Source organism: Haliotis asinina, chromosome 2 (assembly GCF_037392515.1).
Source record: "Haliotis asinina isolate JCU_RB_2024 chromosome 2, JCU_Hal_asi_v2, whole genome shotgun sequence".
NCBI lineage: Eukaryota > Metazoa > Mollusca > Gastropoda > Lepetellida > Haliotidae > Haliotis > Haliotis asinina.
The window spans coordinates 7,585,747-7,612,271 of record NC_090281.1 but is presented as its reverse complement, the minus strand read 5'-3'; the positions used below and the strand labels follow the sequence as shown (position 1 = coordinate 7,612,271).

General features: G+C 39.4%; 1 protein-coding gene across 2 annotated transcripts in view; it reads left to right on the top strand.

The window, feature by feature from the left end:
* The window catches only part of LOC137273190 (protein crumbs-like), a 107,996-nt gene extending 102,187 nt beyond the window's left edge, over window positions 1-5,809 (top strand). For both annotated transcript variants that reach the window (XM_067805687.1, XM_067805688.1), the window contains 3 exons: window positions 997-1,268; window positions 1,827-1,911; window positions 2,345-5,809. In XM_067805687.1, coding sequence (XP_067661788.1) covers window positions 997-1,268; window positions 1,827-1,911; window positions 2,345-2,484 — 497 coding nt within the window. In that variant the 3' untranslated portion in view covers window positions 2,485-5,809. The remainder of the gene's footprint in view (window positions 1-996; window positions 1,269-1,826; window positions 1,912-2,344) is intronic.
* The last annotated feature ends 20,716 nt before the right edge of the window (window positions 5,810-26,525 follow it).

The window sequence follows — 26,525 nt, the reverse complement described above, 5'->3', positions numbered from 1 at the left end:
TGCAGTATCTCCTTCCTCAGGTTATGAGCAAGAATGCTCGATTATCTTCCTTTCTCTTGACCTGGATGAGCGGATGAGTTTAATTTAGTTATTTAGTTATTTAGTTATCACAAATGGTACTACAGAAATGGGCATATCACACTGCACCCATGGGGTAATCAAACCTGGATTTTCAGCATGACTGATATCAGTGGAATCCTTGAAGTGTGTCAGTAGTAGGCAAAATTTGGAACATATAGTCAGGAGCCATTATCATTGGAAACAACCAAATGAATAATAAAAATTAGGACTCATCACAGTGCAAACATAGATAGTCACTCTGTTAGTGGGAGAAATTAGGGACAGCTGGTCCTGCTTTTGTTTGTGTCTGCAAATCTTGTATAAATAGCAAAGATCGCTCTTTGTTGTCTTTAGATTAGTAGTGAGTTGCAGCTAATGTTTTTCTTCTCATGATGAGGATCTTCTCATCACATTCAATAGTTAGCTCTTATATGCTAAACAGAATACTCTGTCAGAACATGCTTCAATGAATTTTTTCGTTGGATTTTGGAAATAAGATTTCTTCAATTGTCAGTTATTTTTTCAGTTTCAAGTAATGCAGATAGTAATACTAGATAGCACTTATCAGACTAGTGTCACAGTGTTTTAAGATTACATACTGTAGAGAAGATGTGTGAGCAGGGCCCTCTGATACTGGGCCACACCTGTCTGCTTCACAGAATGAACATACCACACTTGATTGAGGTCAGTGTAAGATGGATGGATCATTGTTTATTATAACAATCAGTGGATTGTCTGGCAGACACTTGATTATTTATAGACATTGTATTGTGTGTGCAGTAGCAAACACTAAAACAACAACAACATATACACAATGTAAGGTGTTTGAACATGTACATATGTATGAGGATTGAAATACTTAACTTACCCGATATGTTTAACAAAATATGTGTATGTCTGACCAGTATTCAATAAATTACCATTTAAACATTGCAGGCTATGAAGGGGACAATTGCACAGTGGATATAAATGAATGCAAGCTGAATGATACCTGTAAAAATGACAATATGATCTGCAACAACACTGACGGCGGCTACCTCTGCCCCTGCAAGGCTGGCTTTCTGGGTCTGGAGTGTGTCGCTGACCCATGTACTGTGACCACTTGTGAAAACGAGGGGACTTGTAACTCCTCCAGCGTTGACAACATCATCTTTGAACCTACATGTCACTGTACAGGTGCATACGAAGGTCCCAGGTGTGAGAAAGCGGTATGTATGACATTTGGAATCGTTTCATTGATTGTCTGGGAGTAAGAATTAATGCTTGGTGCATGACAGAATTTTATCACTCTAAGCATTCAGTAGTTCTAGTATTCAGTTTATACTGATCTTGAGACATCACATTGTGGACCATTTTCTGAAGTGGGATACGTGGAACATTTTTAGAAGAAATCAACTATTCTGGAAAAAACCCAACTACCTCCCTCCTCCTAAACTTTACTTAACAAAGGGCATAGGTGTAAGTCAACACAGAAAGAAAATTGCAAGTATTCAAGCACTTGTGAAAACAAGAAGAAACAGTCCCCATAGACATCTGAAAAGAAAACAAAGTCTGTCCCTTAGCAGAACACAATGTCTGATTTGTATGATAGTTTACTGAACAGCTAAAGAAATCCAATCTTCCGAAAAAATGAAATCTCATAAAAGTAACCATTGATGTTTATGCGTTCTATTTAAAAACTTGACAAACACAGAGTTGCATTTCTCTTGCTGTCTAGTATATTTTTATTGTTACCTATGTTCCAGTGTTTGTGTGTTTGATTTCAGCTACCAGTCACTGGGCCAGAAGAGTTGAACATCTGGTACATCATCGGTCCCATCATAGCTATAGTGTTGCTGGTCGTCTTGATAGGTACGTCCAGGAATTGATCTGTAAAATCACTCACTAACCCTCTCATATATATTCCATACATTTCTCCAAGGCTTTTGGTTCAGAATAGGAGTACAAAGCCAGTGTATGTCATGGGAGCATTTTGTGTTCAACTTTGTGTCAGTCTACTCGTGAAGATTGGGGTTAGAATAGGTCTTCAGCAACCCTTGCTTGTTGGAAAAGGCGACTAATGTGATCAGGTAGTCAGGCTAACTGACCTGGTTGACACATATCTTCATATCCCAGTTTCATAAATTGATGTTCATGCTGTCGATCAATGGATTGTCAGGTCCAGACTCAATTATTTACAGAAGACCATTAAGTAACAGTGGTATTGCTGAGAGTGGCGTTAAACAACAAACCAGCCAGCTGTGTGTCAGACACATATATGAATATGGTGTTCTCTCTGTTGCAGGTATAATAATATTCCTGATGATGGCAAGGACAAAGCGAGCAACACGAGGAACTTACAGCCCCAGCAGACAAGAGACATCAGGAGCTAGAGTAGAACTAGGAAATGTTTTGAAAAAGCCGCCGGAAGAACGGTTAATATGAACATCACCCTACCCAAAGACTTGTCACAGCCCAGACATAGACTTCTTGTGAATGTTGTTCCCTGAGAACAACGTGATCTGTGTTCAGCTGGATGACAATGATGTGATTGAAACATTCATGGGCTAAAATCCATCAAAAGAGCATCCAGGTATCAGGAGTCCCTGAATGTGGAATACTTCAAAGGGAGATAACTCAAGGATATTTATATTCAGACAAATGTGAATGTGACTTCAATATGAGATGCAGTGCCTTTTTCGGATTCATGAGGATGAAGAACTGGATGTAGAATATGGAAGTGCTTGGTGCTAGTTTGGAAGATCCTTTAGCACAGACAATTGGCACAAAATGATATTATTTTCAGTGTGTGTGTGTGTGTTTGTTTGTGTAGAAAATCAGACAATAGACGTATCAATGGTACGAGTCTGTATATGGATGGTGTGACTGTGCCAAAAGTGAACTGACCATTCTAATCATAGCAAACATTTTACCAACCTCATGACCAATCTTATGACCAATGCTTGATGGCGCTACTATTGTATATTTCTTCCAGACACTTGTTACACACAACATTATCGCCCAGACAGCTCACCAGAGATTACTGCCATGGGTTCTGCAGCCACCCTACTCCACTTTTGTCAGTATTTGCTAATAAGTTTACATTATTCAGGGATGGAGAATCATGTGTTTATGATACTAGAGGAGCGAGAGATGATTTAGTGTTCATACGACACAGAAGTTTAAGGGCACAATTTCACAAAATAGTTTTCATGATTTGTTGTAAGTCTTTGTTAAAATATTGGACTTATGGTGGTTGTTGCACTGGGACTGCTTTGTCAAATACTGACCAAGATTTCATTACATATAAGACAGACAGGACGTGACAAACATCCTGTTCAAAGTGCCATGAAGCTGATTATGGCGAGTTGTAACAAACTGATTGATAGCAACAACATCAACTGGTCTGAATGGATTTGTGATACATAATTTATCCTGACTTCCGTATCATGGTACATATTTTGTGTTTGAAGGGATTCAACAGTTTTTACACTGAACCTATGCTGGATCATTCTCTTCCCACAGTGGTTACTCCTGTCATATCTTCCTACGTAACCTCTGTTCTAGTACGACCCTTTCATGGTGCCACTGTTCAAGACTCATGATTGGAGGCATTCAGATTTAGTTGTGCAATCAGAGGCGTTGTTTCAAGAGTGATCATTGCAAGATCTCGGTAATGCATCTTCCGAATGCATTGGGAAAACTTGCCACTACCAGTTTTTGTTTCTACAAACACATCATGGCGATTGATCCCTGCACTCTCTATCGCTATTTTCTGATTTTCAGTTAAATGTGAAATACCAAATCTTTCCTTCGCACATTGATGAACCAACTCTATGGGGGCCGCCATATTGGAGCTAAGTCTATTTAACGCATGTTCTGATTGGATAGTAACAAGGGAGATAATTCCTGTTGCGATTTTTTGTCGCAAGGGAATTTCTCGATGACCGGGAAATATGGCCGTAGGAAGATATGACAGAAGTAACCTCTGTGGAAGAGAATGATGCTGGATGTAAAGTGGAGTTCAAAGTAATCATTGTTGAATACCAAATAATCCAGGCTGACTGTAAATGGAATATACTTTGTTGATTATGAACTACGCAATTCATTTCAATGTATATAAAGGGCTGGAAGTTAATGCTATCCCACTATCCAGCTAATCCTGACCAGTTCATGTTCAATGTTTTGAGAGGGCTAGGAGAGTTCGAACATTTTCGGGAGTTTTGCTATTTGTTAATATCATTTTAGGTGAAGTAGATGTTTTTGTACCCTCCAGCATTGAGCCGTGATGTGACTGAAATACTGGTCAAAGTGACATGGAACCCTGTTGACCAATCCCAGTATACACCGACATCACCATTAACTCTGAGTACTCCTTGCAATACTTGCCATATTCTCCTTGCAGGCAATAACTAGATGTTGTACAAGCTTTCTGAGATGTTTTTATTTTGATACTAGATTCTTACAACTGCAACAATATTGATAATGCCCAATGCAATAAAGGTTATGACATTCCTGTGATGTTGGTGGAACATGCGTAGCATTTGGAGTAACCTGAAGGTTAGTAGTTCTGTGGCTGATTTCACATTTAAAGCCACTGATCTAGGAATAATCATATATTTGTGGTGGAAAGTTTTCAGAATACACACAGCGACTTTGTTCTTATTAAAAGCTGTAACAGATCTTGTACTTCTAATTCGTGTGGGGTGGTGGGGTATCTTTATGGTTAACACTGTCATGCTGAAGACCCAGGTTTGATTCCCCACATGGGTACAATGTGAGAAGCCCGTTTCTGGTGTCCATCTCTGTGACATTGCTGGAATATTGCTAAAAGTGGCATTAAACCACCCTCACTCTGATTGATGCTCATGGTCGTGATTGCTGAATTGTCTGGTGGAGATCTGATAATTTACAGATTGGAAGATTGCTGAGTTCAGCATTAAACAGCAGCTATCAAACAATTTTAATGTTTATGTTATAGAAGTTTTAACTGCTCTGTATGATATGTTTTAAGAAACATTGACCTGACTTGAATGAAAAAATATTCATCTGTTTAGATTCTTATTTTGTGTATACAGGGTGTGGAGGTATGTGAAGACCTGTATATCAGTACTGATCTGTCAGCCTGTAACTTCACAATGATATAGTAGCTGATCTTCAAGAACAACCCACCAGTGAAGATCTGGGTTAGAATTTATCTTTTGCTTGTCTTAAGAGGCAACTAACTGGATTGAGTTGTCAGGTCTTTGACACTTGTCATTGTATCCCAGTTGTATAGACTGGTGCTCATGTTGTTGATCCCTGGATTGTCTGGTGCAGATTGGATTACTTACAGACCCTTGCCATATAGCTGTAATATCGCTGAGTGCAGAATGACTAAACTAAATTAATTATTCAATCAATTAAGAACAACCCAAGGCTATGTTGGTTTTCTTTGTGTGAATAATGTTGGTGACGTTGCTATGACCACTGTTGTAAATATGTCAGTGTTGTCTGCTTGTGTATAATAATGTGTGAATATCATTGCCCTTAATGCACATTGAGGAAATCAACATATCATAGTGTACATATTGGTGTCAACCCCCTACAATGTGTTACTACATGCTTCAACGTTCCCTCCCTGGAGGACAGTCCATTTTACATCACTTTTGTACAAATTTATATTAACATCCTATTGTACATATATAAGTTTTAAATACATGTTTAAAACAATCAAACAATTTATTTTCTGTAATGTTATTGATAAAAAAATAAATACCCAGAAATATTGGTAGTGACTTTTCTTGTTTTTGCATCAAATTTTACAAGCTATGGAATGGTGGCACAGGTGGTCTTGTCTAGACAACACCAGTTTTACAGTTTCTGCTGATCTGAAGTTCCAGTGCGCAGGATTCTTCCTTCCTTGGGACAGCCTAGTGATGAATAAAAACAGTAAATATCCTTCCGTGTGTGTAAAGAGGTGTATATTGAAGGGTTGCACCATTTCATCACATTTACATGTATGTGTTTATAACTTTTAATGATGTTGATACCAGGTGTTGTGAAAAGATCTGGTTGTAATGCCCCACCACATCCACTCGTACAAGAGCAGATCAGTTGTTCATCTGTAAACAATACGTTCTTGGCAAAAATATCAAAATTGGAAACTTCATTTTTATCAAAATAGGAAAGTGCAATTTCCATCAGACAATCGAGACAAATTTGGTAATGTTTTTCACTGAGAACATTGTTTTGGGCCTTGATGTTATCGGTTGAACATTTTGGATAAGGAGAAAGCTAGATTGTACCTAAAGAGAAGGGTGACAACTATGTTAAAGTCAGACCTCTCATTACAGCATCGTGGAGAGTATTTCATTACTCTGAATCTCAATGTACTCATTTATATACACACGGGCATTCATCTGGCACCACCCATATGCGGGTGAGGTTCAGCGTTATTATCCGTGAATGTTTGACGGATGCCGAGGGAATGGTTGTTACAATGTGGCACGACGACGCGATCTAGTACTTGGTCATGGCGGCCATTGGTCATCTTGGTCTGTCAGGTCTTGAATAGTCCTTTACTACGCCAGTGCTTCCTCACAAGTGGACAAGCAGACTGGTAAGTGCTATTATAGTAATTGAAACAGAAAACCAGGTCCACGCTCTCCGTCCCGTTATTACAAAAGAAGAAAAAAGTCTAGTAAAATGTCGCGTTGTCGCGTTAGTAGATACGGTATAATCCATACTGTGGTCAATATTTTAACAGTGTATGAGTTGTCGCGTGTCGCGTTTTCTTACTTACGTTGGAATCTAAAAACTATCAAAGCATGATTATTTTTATATGCTTTTTAAGAGCTGAGATACCCGGGGATTCGACTCAGAACAATCATAAATGAACGTCCATGTGGTCGTGAAGTGTGTGGGTTAAGAGTACTTGGATAATGGAATGGCTATATCAACCTGTCCATTTTGCTGAAGAATATTATGATTGAGTAGGTGCATGTTTGAAACGATACAAGTACATACAGTGTTCCCAGAAATTATTGAGAAAATCTTTGTTTTTTTGTCTAATGATGCTAAGATTGGGCTTTCACTATGCACTAAGCATACTAAATAAGGGAGACAACTCTTGAAGGCTTAGAAGGCAGCTCATTGCGTCAAGAGTTATCTCCCTTGTCTGAGCAGACGGCTTCCTGTATTGACAGGGCAGAATTCACAGCAAGAGAGAAAAGAAAGCTCATTCTAGATGATTTTGAAAGGGGTGAGGCTGATGCTAAAGTGTTAGCTTGTAGACATGGTATTCCTCTGTCTACAGTATACAGAACTTTGAAGAATATTCAAACAGGAACCGGGATAGAGCACAAAGCAGGGGCAGGTCGGCCTAGGAAATTCAGTGTTGTGGATCGCCGAAGACTTGGGCAGATTGTGAGTAGAGGCAAATTGAAAAGTGTTGAGAACATCAGAAATGAAATGATTAGCAGAGGAAGTCCTCAGGTATGCAATGAAACAGTTAGGCAGGAATTACAGAGACTTAATTGGGTGAAAAAACGTGGAATTCCCTCGCCGTTGATGAAAGATGCACAAAAGGAAAAACGTTTAAACTGGTGTCGGGCTCATGAAAATCAAGATTGGGATAATGTTTTCTTTTCGGATGAAAGTTCTGTTTAGCTTTTCCCTAATTGTTTGAAAATTTGGACCAAAGATACTGTCAAACCTATCTACCAGCGACCAAAACATAGCCCGAATTTTCACATGTGGGGTGGCATATCGGCTCGCGGAGTGACGCCATTGTGTGTTTTCACGGGAAACTTGACAAAAGAAAGATACGTTGACATTCTAAATGGTCACCTTCTTCCGACAGTACAAACATTGTATGAAGATGATTGGATTTTCCAGCATGATAATGACCCAAAACACACTGCGCGCTACACAAAACAGTGGTTGTCGGGCGAAAATGTTCAAGTTTTAGACTGGCCCAGTTACAGCCCAGACCTAAACCCAATTGAGAATGTGTGGGGAGTCATGAAGGACAGAATAAACCAAAAGGGACTGAGAAATATTGAAGATATGAAGGCCGAGGTGGTCCAATATTTGGATACCCTGTCACACGATTACCTACAAACTTTGATGGGTAGTGTGCCTAGGTGTATTCAGGCATGCATTGCTGAGCGAGGTCTAACAAAGTACTAAAACAAGACTGAGACTGTAAAAGGATGATGTTTTAACATGTTTATGTAAGTAAAACGCCAGAGGTTAATAAACGTAATGAGTTACATGACGCAACGTGATTCTCAATAATTTCTGGGAATACTATAAATATCGCTGGATATAGTATCTGCAAGAGAAAATTATGAGATATATCGTGAATCGTGGCATGTGCAGGGTTAATAAGATAGGATTCAAATAGAACTAAAACAGACATCGCAACACATTGTTGTAATGAAATACCTTGCTAATTTACGAAGCTTTCTAAACCTTGAAACCTCAAGAGAGAGGAGCATCGCGGAGGGAGTGAAGCGGGTGCGGAGAGGAGCGGAGGAGTGAAGCGGAGCGCCGGAGGTGTGAATGAAGGGGTGGGGGTGGGGGGTGCAGAGGAGAGGTATGATATAGAATGGAGTGGAGCGTCGCAGAGTAGTTTCTGGCACTTAAAGGGTACGCAACCCTACCAAGCGCTTTCATCGTCTCTAATATAGTATCCCCCAAAAGAAACGCATAGGTGATTTGTATTTTAAAAAGTCTAGTCATTACCTGTTGTGTTTACATAATCGTCAAAGTATGTAACATAAGTGTTGATAACATGATTTTACACAGTTTACTGTCTGGCAATAAAAACACTCACTGACTGGCAATAGAAATCCAGATTACTTTCCAAAATTGGCATTCGTTTTGAAGGAGTTTCAAGGTATGGTATACATACAGACCTCGAGTTACCACTGCAGCCCAAGATCGGTTCACCCGGGTACTACAGTTGCGTGATCGTACTCCCACGAGAGTGAGAGCACAGCAGCCAGGGTACCTGGACTTCAGAGGATATCCGGTGAAACTGTACGGAACAGGTTGAAAGAGATTCGTATGAGAGTCAGAAGACCCGACGTCGAGATCGTGCTACGTCGTCATCATCGCGCTCAACGTTCCTCTTTTTAGAAGCATACTCTTTGTTTTATAGACAATACCTTCTTCTGAGCTCATGCACTCATTACTCATGTGAAATTCCATGTCTATTTATGGACGAGTTGTACATGTTTGAAAATTTTCTAGTCTAAGCGTTTCTTTCTTGGAATAGTTTATCACAATGATAACAGTCCATTTGTATGGTGTTTCCCATTATCACGTTCAAAGCCGACCGTTCTACCGGTATCCATCTACTGCTGGCAGAACAGAGGCATATTTCGAACAAATTCATCAGCGTCGAGCAGGACTGTACCATGAAACTGTGTCAGGAGCCACACTATCGAACATAGTGGCCCATTCGAGGATGTCACCTGATGTTTGTGCCGATGTGACCTGAATTTTAACAATATTTCAGTTTCTCACAACCTGTCATCTTGATATCGGCGAAATGTCCAAAGTGATTAATGTGAATCGAACTTATGATAATAGTTATCTGGTTTGACTAAGAGACAATAATCTGCACAGCAAATTGCCCCGCCTTGAATAGCAGGACAACCTCTCGTGATTACAATGAATAGTTGCACAAATAATTGTCTTGTTGCTAAAACACACTTTAAATAGATTTGCATTAAGTTCAAGAAAAGCAGCACTACTTCATTTTAAAAACCATTGGAAGTAGCAAAAAGCCCACTGACATCAAATAGTTTAACCTTTCCTGCGCATGCGTACTATAATTGACTTTCTACGAAAACGGCGACAAAGCGACATTTCAATATGTCGTATTGTCGCGTGTCCCGTTTAAGGAAATGTTTAGTTTTTTTTCTTTACACAACCAAGATAGGACGACGATACGACATATTTTGACATTAAAAATTGTCTCTATGTAGCAGTTTGGAGGAAACGAGAAAAGTTTATTAAAAAAAGCGACATCGCAACAATGCGACAAATGGGCATAATGTCGCGTTGTCGCGTTGTCGCATTATCGTATTATCGCGCTTTGGTTAATATTTGCCTCATTTTGCTTGTTTTGAGAGGGTGACAAGGCGACAACGATTCCATGGGATGCCAATGAGATGCCGTTATTTGAAAATACCCTTGACAGTTCTTGTCAGAATTGTAGTACAGTATCCCAGTAATGTAGGTTTTTCGGATTTTGTAATATCTGCATGGCTGATCTAATTTGAACCTATTTCTGTCATGAATATCACGTCATACGAGCCACTTTATGTCGTTAAAGGCAATAAAATAATTCTCAACCATGGAGGACGTGGAAACAACTTTCATTAATGAGTTGAATGATGGAATTGATGATATTAACTGTCCCAAGTTGGTGAACTATGGAGTTGAATTTAAAGATTGAGGACCTAAATCTATCCCAGTTTTGCAACATTTACCAAGTGAGTGCAAGCGGCAAAATTGACCTGGATATTGGATTATTGGATCTTAGTGTAAACATATTTTTATTCAACATAAATTGAATAAGGATTGATAAACAGCTATTCATGCCCTCAATGATATCATTTATGTAAATCAAAAACAGTAATGGCCCAAGGACAGATCCTTGTGGCACACCCGCAGTGACTTTCGTTAATTGTAATTATCTATCGCAGTCGCTGATGCTGATCTCGACAAGATATTTGTGTGCCAGACACCAAAGACATCACATCCGCCGATGGGAACCACTGTCTGTCCAGGTCTGTGTTGGAAGCGCTTAAGGTAGATGGTTGAGAATATCCACCTAAAACCTCTATCTCTTAGGTGACGGTTTGATACGTTGCATGTGGGAAATGGGAAACATCGGCGCTAACTTTTTGGAAACGAAACATCTAGCATGTCAGCGTTTCCGAAAAGTTCTGAGTGCCGAGATGCGAACACTGACAGCAAAAGGTATCGGCACGACTGTAAAACAAGCTGAACCCATCAGCTTTATGGGATAAAGAATTGCCTGGAGATAAAACCAACCAGAGTGTCCTGAACACAGGGTTCTTCTACAACTGTAAACTTTTCGGACTCAGAGCCTGTGATGAACATAGAAACCTACAAGCTAATCACATTTTGGCCGGGACTGATCAGATGGGACCATACATCGAATTTCGTGGAACTACAGCCAAAAAGTACACAGGAGGTTTGGCACAGCATCATTCTCCTAGCCCCTGTCCACCTATCCCCCTGTTGTTACGAGCCACTGATTAGCACCTCTTGCCCCTCGTCTGGCTGTTCTGTTAGATATACCCATTCCCATGTAGCTGGTTCAATAAGCAGCTGGAGGTTGTTGTTTTTATGCAACGAGTAGACTATTTACTTGTTTGTGTACACTGGTCTCAAGTGGACATGCAGTAGGCGGAAACATATGCTCAGTGCAAAGCATACCTTGTTATTTCTGAGGATGGCCAAGTTGTTGATTGTAGTCACGGTCACACTCATCCACCCAACAATGGAGAAGTAGCAGCGAGGAAATTCAAGGGCATCATGAGGATGAGGAACAGTTACTGTTACATACTAGTACATAGTTCCTATTGAGAAAGATAGACAAAAATGTATTTAAAACAAGCGAAAAGGATACATAAGGCACTGATGTAATCAGATAATCTCTAAGAAGTTTTTACAGTGTAAACAGGTTAAACTCATTAGGGGAAATGATCACTTGTGTGCAGGGAAGTGTATCACTGCTGCTCACCTGAATCCGCATACTCCGTATCTGTTATTGCCTGTAGGCATTTGTCATTGTAGGCCTTAAGAGACATAACTCTTACAGTCCACCTGGATGAACGGACTATACCCAATGGACATGTGGAACTTCTATAAATATGACGGTCCTAGAACTCACAACCATGTGGAAGGGCACCACGCACGTCTGAAGAAGAAGGTCAGCATATTTGAGGTGGTCTCCTTATTTATACACGAGCAAACATCAAGACAAGTACAGATTTTGCAACTGAAGTGTGGACAGTCTGCTCCCAAACGTAGGAAGCAGTATATAGATAGAGACGACAAGGTTTAACGCCTTGGACTAGAGTGTATGTTATGTGAAAGAAGTCTTGATTCATACCTGTGTGCCATTGGACATATGATGGTCAATATGTATGTCGCATAAAAGCAACTGATCTGACCCTATCTTCTCTGTGTCAAGATCTGGAGTATTTCATTCGTGAATGCTAATAAATATGGTATCGTCAGATTTGTTTTGTGAATCATTAGCAACAGTGGCCATTTAAAGAGCAATAATGATCCTGAAGTTGCCATTCTCTATTATCTCCAAAAGTTTCGGTAGTCACCTACTCACTATCAACACCTAACCTAAGGAGCTTACGAGTTAATTAATAGTAGCAGTTAATCCAGCTACGGGGGTGTGAGTGCAGCTAAAAGAACAGGTAACAATGAAGAAAAATATGCATTTTACTCAGGTTTAGGTTTCCAGTTACAGATACATTTATTACAATATTCACACATCCTTCTTATAAAACAGGCAACAACGAAGATAACAATAGTACTAAACTTTATTTTGACATACGTTAGTTGTGGTTGCGTGACACTTTGTAGAATATTTTACTCCTTGTAGCCCTTACAAGCACATACATTTGGCCCTTGTGTCCATTCTGGGAGGAGGGGTGTAGGACAATTCCCCACTTGGACATTACCCACCTAAGAATATTATTGCCTGGTCATTTCCCCACCTCAATGGAAAGCAGTGTTTATATAATGATTACCGATCATTAGTTCAGTTACATCTGAATAAATTCGAACTTCTTACATTTAACTGAGGCCCCGATATGTTGAAGTTGGGGTGATTAAAGACAGCACGCACTTAACATCTCACTGTAAACAACAGGAAAATGGTTTAAACATATTCGTGAACGGCAAACACGCTAGAAGCTTATGTTAATGCCTCTCCAATGCACTTTACAAAAGTAAATAAACCAAAGTTCTAATACAGGATAGTCACATGACAAACCACAAGGTAAATGCACATGAAATTAGTTAACGGTTAATGTTTCAAATGCAACCAATATATTTTTTAGAGCTAGTACTGCTAGACACATATTAGATGATCCTGCGCACTAAACGCATTTGTGACAAGAGAGGCGGTACAACGAATTGGGCGAGTACACGTGGCTGCTACAGGTAGCTTGACGATTATGCACGTGCAATACATGCTAACCGTGACATGAAATCAACACCGCATATTCCTTCGAATGATAAGACTGCAATTTCAGGCATAAGATACTGATATTCCACGCTAACTATTAGTTAAGACGAAGACAAATAGATGATTGGGCATTGACAAGCATTTTAGATATTCAACAATTTTTGTCAGGTCGTGGATCATCTTATATGTGTTTACCAGTAATTCTCAACCGTATTTATTATCAAATGTGCAAGAAGTAGTAACGAAGAGGTAGACAGATTTTAAGATGACTAGATTATCAAGATCAGATAATTCACTTTTTCCATATAAGACTGTCTTTAAGCTGTATGTTTTTGATATTCTGCATCATTTCTTAGTACAGTGTAATTAGGACAGACAAGTAGATAGTGTTGGGTATCTTCACGATGAGCGCCACAAGAACAGGAAGGATCGTTTGAAAGATGTCTTTCAAATTTATGTTAGTTCAAATCACTACAGCCTAGACGAAGCCTGCAGTGAATAATTTGACAAAATCGACTTTCATAATTCAGATACAAATCCAAATGTATGTCCAGGCTGTGGGGTTATTGTTTCAATGATTGTTTTTTGGCATTGTATCATTTTAACGTCATTTGGTAAAGCATTCCAAAGATCTACTGTACTTGGTGAAAATGATCTTGAATAAAGAATTGTTTTTACGCGAATGTTTTGTAAGTTTGGTGAATCTCTTAAGTTTTATGAATTACTGGCCGAAACGCTGTCTGGGACAAAAGTACATAAGCGGTCTGGTGCTTTGTCGTTTATCATTTTATTTAAGCGGGTTAATCTTTGTATACGTCTTCTCTCAATAAGTGGAATGAACTTAGTTTCTGCATATGGTTTGTTATGGCTTGTTCCTCTTGTTGCCTCACAAATTGTCCTTAATGCATCTAACTGTTATTTTTCTAAAGCGGTACTCTGAGCAGAGGTGCAGTTGTCCCAAACGTGACCGCAATAATCAAATAACGGCCAAATGAAAGACTGGTACATAATCTGAAGTGACCTACTCGATAAACGATATTTCAAACTTCTCAAGCAGTTTATCATAGGAGTAACTCTATCTACAATACTATTAATTTGAGCAGCCCGATTAGCATCCTTTTGAAATATAAGACCTAAGTGTTTATGTTCATCAACTTCATTTATAGGAATCCCTTACATAAATAATGGGGGCTTGGGGCTAGCAATCCGTTTTCTGCTAAATTGAATTGTTTCGGTTTTTCATTATTTCACTTGCTACTTATTCGCTCAAATTGATATTCTTTGTAAGTCGTCATTAAGACTGTTTGCTGTTAAAACTGGATCTTCTATCATTACATACAAAGATGTGTCATTAGCGAAAAGACGTATGTCACTATCAACATTATCCACAAGGTCATTAATATATGTTAAGAACAATAGAGGCCCTAAAACTGAACCCTGAGGAACTCCGGCCAACACAGGAATATATTTAGAGTTATATCCGTTTATAATTACTTTCTTGACTCCATTACTTAGATAACTACCATTCTATCAATTTACCACTAATTCCAAACGTCTATAATCTATTTAAAAGTCCCTTATGCCATACTTTGTCAAATGCTTTACTTATATCACAGAACACTGCTCTTACTTCTTTACCTTTATCAAAAGCACTTGCAATAAAATTGTACAAATGCATTAACTGATAAGCTGTAGAATCACCAGGAATAAATCCCGATTGCATTGTACTAATGATATTATTATCTCTAAGATAATTAAACAAGTATCTATGAACACACTTTCCGAAAACTTCAGATACGCAGCTGGAAAGGGCGACAGCTCTATAGTTGCCACATTAATTTACTGAACCCTTCTTGTGTAAAGGAATTACTGACACCTTTCTCCATATCTTCGGAAAAACTGCTGCGTGAAGCGATTTGTTAAAACTCTCACACAGGGGAAATGATAATTTAATAGCACTTAGCTTGAGAAAGGTATTTCCAATTCCGTCTGGGCCAGTAGCTTTTCTAGTGTTTAGAGAAAGCAATCTGTCTTGGACATCGCACTGTGTTAACTCAGTACAATCTAATCTACTTTGTGTTATCGGAACTGGGGGAGGAAGGGGGCGATCCGGATCTGGGACAGTAGATTGACTCTACAAAGAGGTATTTACAATGTTTGCTATTGATTCTGGATCGTCGTAAATTACGTTTTCATGTGATATAGGTGGGAATGATATATATGTTTCCTTTCTTCTAAGATAAGATTTTATCAGACGCCACCATGTCTTACTATCACATTTTTCATTGATAATATTGCCTAATTTCTAAAAAATATATTTCTTTTGATTTCCTTACCGCTGATACCACTTTGTTTCTTAAATTCCTAAACAATTTCCTGTCAGTGAAGAATTAATTATTACAGTCTTATTTGGAATAAATCTATCGCGAGAATGTAATAAAAAATCTGTAAACCTGTTCACTAAAGAATCGATGTCGTTTATATCTAAAATTTCTTGCCAATTAATCTGATCGAAATAAGAGAATAATCCTTCAAGTCTAATAATGAATAATTGTATATCTTTCTCTTGAAACATGTGGTTTGCAGCTTTTCAAACTAACGAAGACTGGACAATGGTCACTACATATAGGGTCAGTCACACCAGAAGAACATACATCATTATAGTGTGAGACAGAGATTAGATCAATTAATGTTCTAGAGTGTTCCGTGATCCTAGTAGGTTCAGATATAATTTGTCTCAGGCCGTAATTTGCTTGTAAATACTTGTTAATGACAAGTGGGATAGTCAATATTAAAATCTCCTACAACAATCAAGTCCAAGTCTGCTGCATTACCCATCAACATGTCAATTAAATCCCAATATGCATTGCTCTTATCAGCACGACAGAAAGTGCCAACTGGACGGTGCTCATTGTTTACTTGAAATTTTCACCCAGAGTACCTCTAGCCCCACTACCGGTAGAGTGATCATATGTTACAGGAAAATAGTAAATCGCTAAGTATTTCCTGGAAACTAAAACAACAACCTAAAAACCTATAACTATAAGATTAGGATCAAGAACCGGAAGAATAATAAAGTGTACTGGAAATACTGTGTCAAAGACTGTCGAGCGACACTGAACATGAATGAAGGACTTATCACAAAGTACAACATTCAAAATCATGGCATGGATCCAAACAGACTTGCTGTTGAAGTTCTTGACTCATATGTAGGATTTTGTTCGACAGACACCTTGATCTGTTTCTACCATATACCAAGAGGAGCTAGCTATCAGGTATGTCAACACTTCACTTATATATAAGAAACTAATATGTAACATATGTTGTATGTAATTTTAACCTCAGGTTATGCTTCTTATGCTTGCTTAATTTCTTCACAGATTTACGATCCTGTGATGCCGCAGAATTCCTTCCGTATATCCCCATAGCTGAGGACCAGCCCTCTTCAAAGCCCCAAACCCTTTCGCCTCTTCCTCACTCCAGAACCGAAATCAGCCTTTCAGAATCATATTCCAGAACATCAACCGGTGACAACTTCCTCCTGCATTCAACAATTTCATGACATTTTCCACCTCCGTCATCTTGCTGCTGCAGACACCCTGTATTGTGAAGGGACATTTGACATGTGTCCTAGATTATACCTTCAGATTAATACCATTCATGTTGTTGTAGAAAACAAGATGGCTCCTCTAGTGTATGCTTTGTTGCCTGACAAATAGCAGAGTACATATCATGACTTTCTAAAAGTGTATTACAGATAACTGTGCTATTTTGAATTGTCCACTATCTCCTAGAAGTGTGTTTACTGTCTTTGAGAGTGCCACACAAAGTGTGTGTTACTTGACTGTCTGTTGAAAGGTTGTTTCTTTCATTTTCTTTCATTCTGTATCTGCAGACAAGAAGAGAAATGTAACGGAGTTCTGGGTAGAGGGTAATCTAGGTTGGGACAAGTGGATCACCATGACACCGAAGAAGTATAGAGACGTTAACAGCAGATTTCTCGCCCTATGGGATGACCTCCACCATGCAAGAAAATCTGTTCTACAATACCCTGATTGTGTATCTCATTTAACTGCATAATGAATTGGCAATTAATTGACATGAATGCGTAAAAGCTGAAAAAAGACATGTGTTTCCAGATTGTTGATGGCAGGTTATTGATCTTGCTCATGTATATTAATGAATTATTACTTCAAACTCATTACACTTATGGATGGTGAGTTATTGCCAGTTACAACTAGTTCCTTTATTAAGAATACTATATACCACTGTCCACCCACTAGCCTGATACAGGCTATATCCTAATCCCTCGGTTGTTTTAAGACTGACCATTTCCAAACGTGGGTACAGTGGGAATAAAGCTTATTTGGCACACCGGGTAGTCGAGGGAAAAGTATTGCAGACTTGCTATGCTTGTCTGAACTGTATCTAAGTTTGGCAACAGTGGGCCATTTTACAGGAGACCTTTCGACTAAAGGAAATGACAATATTGGATTTGCCAGTCAGGTGATTGACGTCAACAAACCGAGCACTTTAGAGAAGAATAAGCTAGTGTTCCTGGCTACTCCACAAACCACTCCGGGAAGCGCTACTCCACAAACCACTCCGGGAAGCGCACTTGTGCTACACGGTTGTTAGAAGCGGGAGTAAAAGATCAGGAAATAATGCACAGAAGCGCTGTTCAAAGCAGTGAGACAAATACAAGCGACCGGGGCAGTCTGTGTTATCAGCCATTGAAAACAAACTGGATCCACCTCTTGCAAATGAACGAAAGAAAAAAAACGGAACCCTCAGCCACTGTAAACGCGGCTTCGCATGTCATGGAGACGGCGGCGTCCACACCATCTATTGTGCATCAAAACTGCATCTTTAACTTTTAATTTCAAATTGAAAACAATCAGACGGACTTGTAAATGGGAACCGTTTCCCTAAAATTCGATTCAAGATTGAAAACAATCTAAATTTTAATTTCTTTGGTCATTTTGTAGTTTAATACAAATGTTTTAAAATGATGTTCATTTTTTCCTGAATAAATTTGTCAACATTGTACTTGTTTTTATGTTCTTACAATGTATCTCAGCTTCGAAACCTGTTTGCGATAACGTCATAATTTCGGCGCACGGAAGGGGACGGAGCAAGCATTATTCTCACTGGATTGAGTATAGCGAAGCCATGTAGTAACTACCAGGTTACAACATGGCCAATTATCAAAGAGATGTACAAAGCCATGGTACAACAGCGACTGCCACAACTTTTGTTGTAACTCGTGTTTGGTGGTATAAACTGCACATGCTATTTGTCTTCATTCACTTGATGGTCAGTCAGTGAAATTATGATTAATGGTAACACCACTCAGATTAAGCGACAAAGGTTCCCATCTGGCATTTCGCCTGTCTAGATTTAATACTGAACGTTATGAATTAAGGTCTGATGTGACAAATGTATTACATGTTGTGTAATGTGCGTGTGAAAGTGCAGCAAGAGGAATTAAAGGATTAAACGATAACTCGCTGATTGATTAAGTAATCTTGCACAGCGGATTTGTCAGAAGGTAGTAATTAGGTTTATGGATCTGTGAATCTAAAACGAAAACACCCTGTCGTTACGCGCTTGAGTATAAACAACGCCCTTCCTTCAAATGATTACCCGTCAGTACGTTGATTGATTGCTCATTATTAGCTAATTACTTACTTTTAAAATAATTTCGGCCATCATGGAATTAGGTGCTAGGCTAGCTATACTCGAAACATTCGTAGCCATACAAACTTCTTAAGCCCATTTATAATACATTGGCTACGATCTAAACTAAAAATACTTAGGGCTACTAACGTTTCGAGAATAAGGGCCCAGGTGTGCTATCTTGGGCGACAAGTGAGATTATAGACCAATGTGAAAACCTGAAATGGCCACGTGTCCATTTGAGAAACTACCACTAGTGCTAACTATATATCACTTTTTCACAATTTCACAGGGTGGGAGAGCTGTACACACGAAATGTGGAGCGACCCAGCTCCCCTGAGCCTCGAAATAAGATCACGGAAAATGATCGTTTCAACACGAAATATGACATGTTCATCAGCCGACACGCCCTGTTTTATCAGTCATATCTTAGATATGGTTATTGTAAGTGTTCCTCCATTCACACTGTAGGTTTTAATGCTTCAGTAAGTTTTCAATTATCGTCGAAAAAACAAACTGTACATTTATTTGGAGTTGTTCACATTCAGCCAACAGGTTGTCCATTGTGTTGGAATTTTACTGTCCAAGGCGTTGATAGTTTGTATTTTTAACCGTCATGTCTTCAATAGTTATTCTAGAGGTGTTTGTTGTGAAGAGGAATGCCTTTTTCATGACTGTTGTATGATTTCTGAATAATATACTGATGGCAAAAGTCAAGCAACCCCATAATTTTCAGACGTTATTGAACATGAAGTTCCATTTTCACCGCTAACGCTTTATGATGTCACACATATGGGTGGTTGTCTATCAACCAAACCAAACATCATCACAAGAGAAACTTCAGTCATTATGTTGTACTTTTTATCTGCATAATCTTGAAATACGTAATAATGCTTCAGGCAAATAAAGATCTAACAAAGTTTGGGCACACTGGAAAATATTTAAGTGTAAGATGTGTTGTGTATGACTTTTCAGTACAAAATGTAAACTGTGGTATGTTTGGTGACATAGCTTTCACAAGTAAAAACTGACATAATGACCCTCAGTGATGGGAGTCACTTCGGCAGTTTATCACCTCCTGACATCTTCGCCTTATAGAGAATACTAGATTATGCATAAATCTCAAGCTCTTGTAAGTTGGTCAGAGGACGCTCACACCGGTTTACTTGTCTACAAGTCTTATCCCATGATGCTGTATCGGTCTGAGATCAGGACCATGACTTGGCCAATAAAAGGACTCAATTCTCTGCTCCTTTGTGACTTCCCGTACAACACTACTAGCAAGATACGGGCGAGCATTGCCATGTTGGTAAATGAATGTGTCAGGTATGTGTCAGGTGTATCGTGAAGGAAAGGAATAAGTGTCTTTTCAACAATCTCATTGCAACACTTTACCCCTGCCTTTGTTACTTGTATAGCCTTGATGTCCACCTTGTCATAAATGAACATAAATGAATTTGGCTCATGCCACGATGCCCCCAACGACAGTTGGAAGGACACACTTTGGGTTTAGTCCATCCTTATGCCTGGGCATCAGATGTTAGCATTTGAGTGGTCTTCGAGTCTTTGATCCAGCTGTCACGTGACGTTTAGTCACTAACTAACGTGAAACAATGACGTCTGTTGCTTGTGTCCATTACTGGCTTACCTGGTTAACTGAATGGAGGGGTCATAGTTCGCAGTTTTAACCAAACAACGACCGTCACGTGCATTTGTCTTCCAAGGTCTACCATGACGAGGTCTTGCCTTCACACCACTTGTCATTCTGTGTTTGGATAACGCTCTGCATACCACTGACTGACTAACGTTAAAGTGCTCTGAAACTTGTCTTAGGGACATGTCTGCATCCCTCATGCCTATCATGGGCAGTCGCGAAGCATCCGAGATCCTGTTCCTTACGATGTTTGCAGTGCAGTACGTGTACAAGACCAGTCATCAAACTTTCATCGTGCAAGTCGCGAGTACCTTCGCGGATTTCAGTGTCCACGGGCAGCATGATATCTGTTGAGCGTTATTGAGTGAAGGTTTCGTGTATCGTTTCATCTGCCAACGTAGTGGGTACATATCTAATTACCTACGAAAGAAATCATCATACACATACTTGTCTGCTTAACTTTTTACCATCAGTATATATATGCATTAATTCGATATGTTAGTGGTTTCAGGAAATAAAGTTGAACCAATACCAGTCGTTTGTTGTCAAGCACACCGGAAACAGAATGGGTTGCGTCTAATGCGCAACTTTGTACAATAATTAGTCCAGACTTTAGAGACGAACGCCTTCATCTGGATAAATAAATATTAATCAGTATTATTTGACGCGCTCTTATCAATGGTACATTGCAGCACTACGCTCATATTCCGTCGTGCAGCACGTGCTCTGTCATTCAGCGTGCTCTGACAAAAAGAAATTGTGGAAATTTCAAAACAAAAAGTTGGTATGTCTTGTACGGCGTTGTATCATATCAATTACATTCTACGTTATAAAAATACCTATAACAAGCGCAAAGGACACATGACAAGTGTAACCAGCGACTCTCTTGAATTGTGAATCATTTTACGACTTCATGAAAAGTTAACATCTCAGTTAACGCCTTGCTGCCTAAACTTATATTGTATAGAAATATTGTTCTTTTTCAAAGTTTCAAATTAAAATCCATTTGTGAATGCCATTGTCTTTTGAAGTAAGGAATAGGAATTTCGTGTAACCATAGTTGTTTGTAGTGTCACATTTCACATTCACACGATAAAAATCGGATCGGTCCCAATTGTCTGAATTGGCTCATTAAACTCGTTTCGTCTTGACCTTTGCCGCACATGCGACAAGTTCCAGAAGTTTTCATTTGGCTACAGAGTACATGTACACCTTAAGGGGATCCACTACCTTCTCCATTGCCAAGTCTGTGGAAAAGGGTATCAACAACTATGGGATTTCGACAGTTAATGCTCTGGAATCCACGCAACTATATGGGTAGTTACTTCAACGTAAACATTGAAAGCAATGGACTCTCAACACAACTCCATATAGAATATACAGATTGACTTTTCGACGATAATTGAAAAATTACCGACGCAATAAACAGTGTACAGTACACAGCCCTGTGCACTTAACAAAACCCACGAACACCTAGTTGCGGGTACAGCACAGAATACTTGGGCAAAGTACTGTGACTGTGTGTCCCAGTCAACCTAGGTGTGAATGGGTACCTCGTAAGGATGGGAAAGTGACATCGACACTATGCGTCTCGTGGTTACAAGGGGCTCTCCCCAGGAAGTTGCGATTGAAAAGGCCGTTGTGACTAATCAAGGGAAAAGCAAAACGCCTTTGAGCAGCTGAACTGGATATCGGCGCTGCACCAATAATGGCATCAGAATGCTGAAGACCTAATAAAAAGTAACAAATGCAGGAATTTCAGTACTGAGTATAGATATACAACTTTAACATATCTATGGCGGGACCCAGAGAGTATTTCCAAAAGGAGGTTAACTTTATTGTATTTTGTAATGCAATAAAAAGTGACTCTCATCCGGCCAATGCACCTTCCTTTATAACATCAAATTCCAAGGACGTCGGGATAATACCATTCAAAGTGAGCTCTTATGAAGACTGGTCAAGGATGGACGCTTGATCACCATTCTTGCCATGATCCCGAGTGCCTTCATGCGATTTCGTAAATCCTATCGCAACGTCTGTTGGTGAGCCATGTGTGGCCCAGGACACCATTTGTAGTGAAATGCTGACGTCTCACAAGACTTGCTGGATCCCGATTCTCAACCTGAGACGTCTTGCGGGGTTGATCTGATTTAGCCAGTCCTGAACCTTGTTGGTTTCACGGTGAAACAGTCCACTTGTGACGATGTGGTGAACGTCACGGTGTCGCCAAATAGCCCTGCATGACATCCCGGTGTCGTGCAGTCCAATAATGTGCCGTCTCCTTGCTTCTGTTAGTCTCCTTCGTATCGCTGTAACAGCTACTGGTAATATCATTGAAACAGATACTGGTAATATCATTGTAACAGATACTGGTATCATCATTGAAGTGAGTGAGTGAATGAGTTTAGTTTTACGCCGCACTCAGCAGTATTCCAGCTATATGGCAGCGGTCTGTAAATAATCGAGTCTGGACCAGACAATCCAGTGATCAACAACATGAGCATCGATCTGCGCAACTGGGAACCGATGATCTGTGTCAACCAAGTCAGCGAGCCTGACCACCCGATCCCGTTAGTCGCCTCTTACGACAAGCATAGTCGCCTTTTATGGCAGGCATGGGTTGCTGAAGGCCTATACTACCGCGGGACCTTCACGGGTCGGTAACATCATTGAAACAGATACTGGTAATATCATTGAAACAGATATTGGTAGTATCATTGAAACATTTTTGTGTTTTACATAATTAGCCGCATTGAGTTAATAGAGCTTTTTGAGACAATCGCAGGTATTGTGCGTCAAATGCATATTGCGAGGTGTTTTGACGATTGATTTAGCAGAACAATATTAAACAATATTGAAAGGGAATACAGTTCCAATAATTGTCATCGTTACAATTCAAGATTGATCATTAGGTAAGTCAGTAACTTAAAACATGTTAGGGGTGCTTAATTCAGTTCCATGTAATATTTTATCACCTGCCATTGAACCAAGCCATACTGTTTTTGTTTTGCCAATATTTATTTTCAAGTCTGACATCTTGTAAAAGGAGAGCAAAGTTACTATGGCTTCATTAAATGAGGTTTCGGAACCGTCCGAAATTAGTTTATTGTCCTCTGAATATAGATCAATAACATTCACGACATCGTTCAGCACAAAGCCTATTATTATGTGGTTGTCTCTGATAATTATTCCAAGTGTTTCTTCCACCAATATAAGTAAATATGGAGAGATGGGATCTTCCTGTCTACATCCCCTTTCGTTGTCGAAGAGTGACCTCTCTATATTATACACGAGGATGCTTTAGAAATCAATATGTTAGTCCATCTTTGAATGCTACTTCCCGAACCAACTTGTCTAAGATCATCCTAATGAACGTTGAATTTTCTCATAAACGAAAAGCATCTCAATCTGGAATTTTGTCAAGGTTTTTAATCCTGTTTGTAAGAGAAGTAGTTATAACTTAACACAATGCTTTTAGGAGATATATAGGTTGCCAATTCATCCGAAATCTTCCATCTTTACCAGGTTTAGGGGTGTATGTAATTGATCCTCTCCTCATTGCCGTAGTCATAGAATTCTGGAAAAACGTTTCCTTTATATATTGGTGTATCTAAATGCTCAGATTGTTTCCAAAAGGTTGAAAGAATTCGACAGGGAAACCATCTCAATCTGGTCTTTTGTTATTTTTCATTGATTTATCAACATGCGAAAGTTGTTCATTCCCAATGTCACAGTCTAGCTCATTTGACTGTTCTTTATCAGAAGGAGTGGCAATATTTTCAAATACAACTTTAATATCTTCATCTGTCACAAATCGATTTATACAGGTTTTGGTAATCGTTTTTGTTCCACTATTATTCTCGTCCACTTCTGCTATTTCTTCACCATTATCAATAATGAGAGCGTTAATAAATTTGTTTGTATAGTTTCTATTCTCCAAATGACAAAATAATGAATGTTGACTACTCTTGGTACTGACTGTGGGCTGGCTACTCCTACTACTTATTATCAGGTCGGCTACTCTTGATGCTGATTGTCTGCTGGCTACTCGTGGTACTGATTATGTGTTGGCTATTTGTGGTACTGATTGTGTGTTGGCTACTCGTTGTACTGATTGTGTGTTGGCTACTCGTGGTACTGATTGTGTGTTGACTACTCGTGGTACTGATTGTGTGTTGACTACTCGTGGTACTGATTGTGTGTTGGCTACTCGTGGTACTGATTGTGTGTTGGCTACTCGTGGTACTGATTGTGGGATGGCTACTCATGGTTCTGACTGAAGGGTGGCTACTCTCTAGGTGTTGACAGTGGTTGGTGGCTGTTAGCCTGAGTCACAAATTCTGCTGAGAAAGTCTACGTATTTTATGACATCTGGTTCACACACGTACATTTAGAATTGTTAATTTCCCTCTGAGTGGTTACTGTGAAAACTTTTGACAACCTTAAGCTGTCAGTGCAAGTTCGGCATGAAAATGAAAACACCTGTTCTACCAACAGAACAATTCAAAACTGACAGATAACATAAAGCTTGGTTACAGCAAACGATGCAGGCACAGGATAAATCAGAATCCCTGTCTGCAACATAACTCATACCAAACTACCACGTATATGTTCCTGAATGCATACCAAACACGTGGCGACTCTTATACCATGTGGACATGGCCGTTTGGTGAAGTGTGATATATTTAATAAACCTGTGTGTAGTTTCCTAAATTCCTAAAAATTCCGGCATAACTAAAGCACTAAATACATTGCCCAAGAGCATTCGTCCTTACCTAGGTGCATTGTATAAATTGCCCAAGTAATTGAGGCCTTTCTCAGGTGCAGTGTATACATTGTCCGCGTAACTAGTGCCCTACGTAGTTGCAGTGTGTACATTGTCCGAGTAACTGAGGCGCTACTCATGTGCAGTGTGTATATTACACGAGTAATTGAAGCCTTATTACTTGTATCAGCCAGCATTATATCTGTTTCAAGAGTATCGATGGTCTATTTAGGGAGACAGACACAACTGCTTCCCACAGAAAACCAATACATGTATTTAGAGACCAATTTACGAGCTACTTTCAGGAACGTCTGACAAGTTGGGACAAGTATTCTGTATTGAAATAAATTATTTAAGGCCAGTCACTGAGTATGGTTTTACGCTACTTTTAGCATTATTCCAGCAGAATCACGACGGGGAAGAAATTGTACGCATGAGGAGAATCGAACCCGGGTATTTGTGATGACGACAAGCACATAACCACTAAACTACACTACTCTGCCCAGTAGTTTAAGGACTCGTTTAAAATGTCATCAAACGCCATGACTGCATGGGGTTTGAATAATTATGTAATCATTTCAAAATGAATCGGATGGTTTGTTGATTGCTTGTGGACAGCGTTGGGTGTTGTTCACTGGATTGCCATGTTCGTATGCTAGTGTGTGTGTCGTATCACTATACCCCTGAACGCGGCCGTAAACAAAAACTACGAATCGATCTGGGTCGGATACGAAAACCCGTTACCGCTAGTGAGATAGTGACTGAATATTGTTTTATGCCTCGTTCAGCAACATATCAGTCACGTCACCGCGATATATACAACAAATACACGCGTGGACTAATTCTGGACGTGAAGAGCTACAAGTTCTATATTAATAACTAGGCTAAACCATGTACAGAATGTCTTGAGGTCCTTCTGATCGCCCTCACACCATGTTTGTGACCTGACACGAAATACAAACTGGGAATTTCATGTCGCATCCTTGCTCTCATGGGATGAATATATTTGCATTTAATTATACTTTATTCCAGTCATGCTTATATGTATATTCCACACGCGCTGTGATTGTTAAATCAGGCTATGGACTTCATAACTGTATGAAGGGTCTGTTCATCCGTGATCACAGGCACAATCCATCTGTACAGTC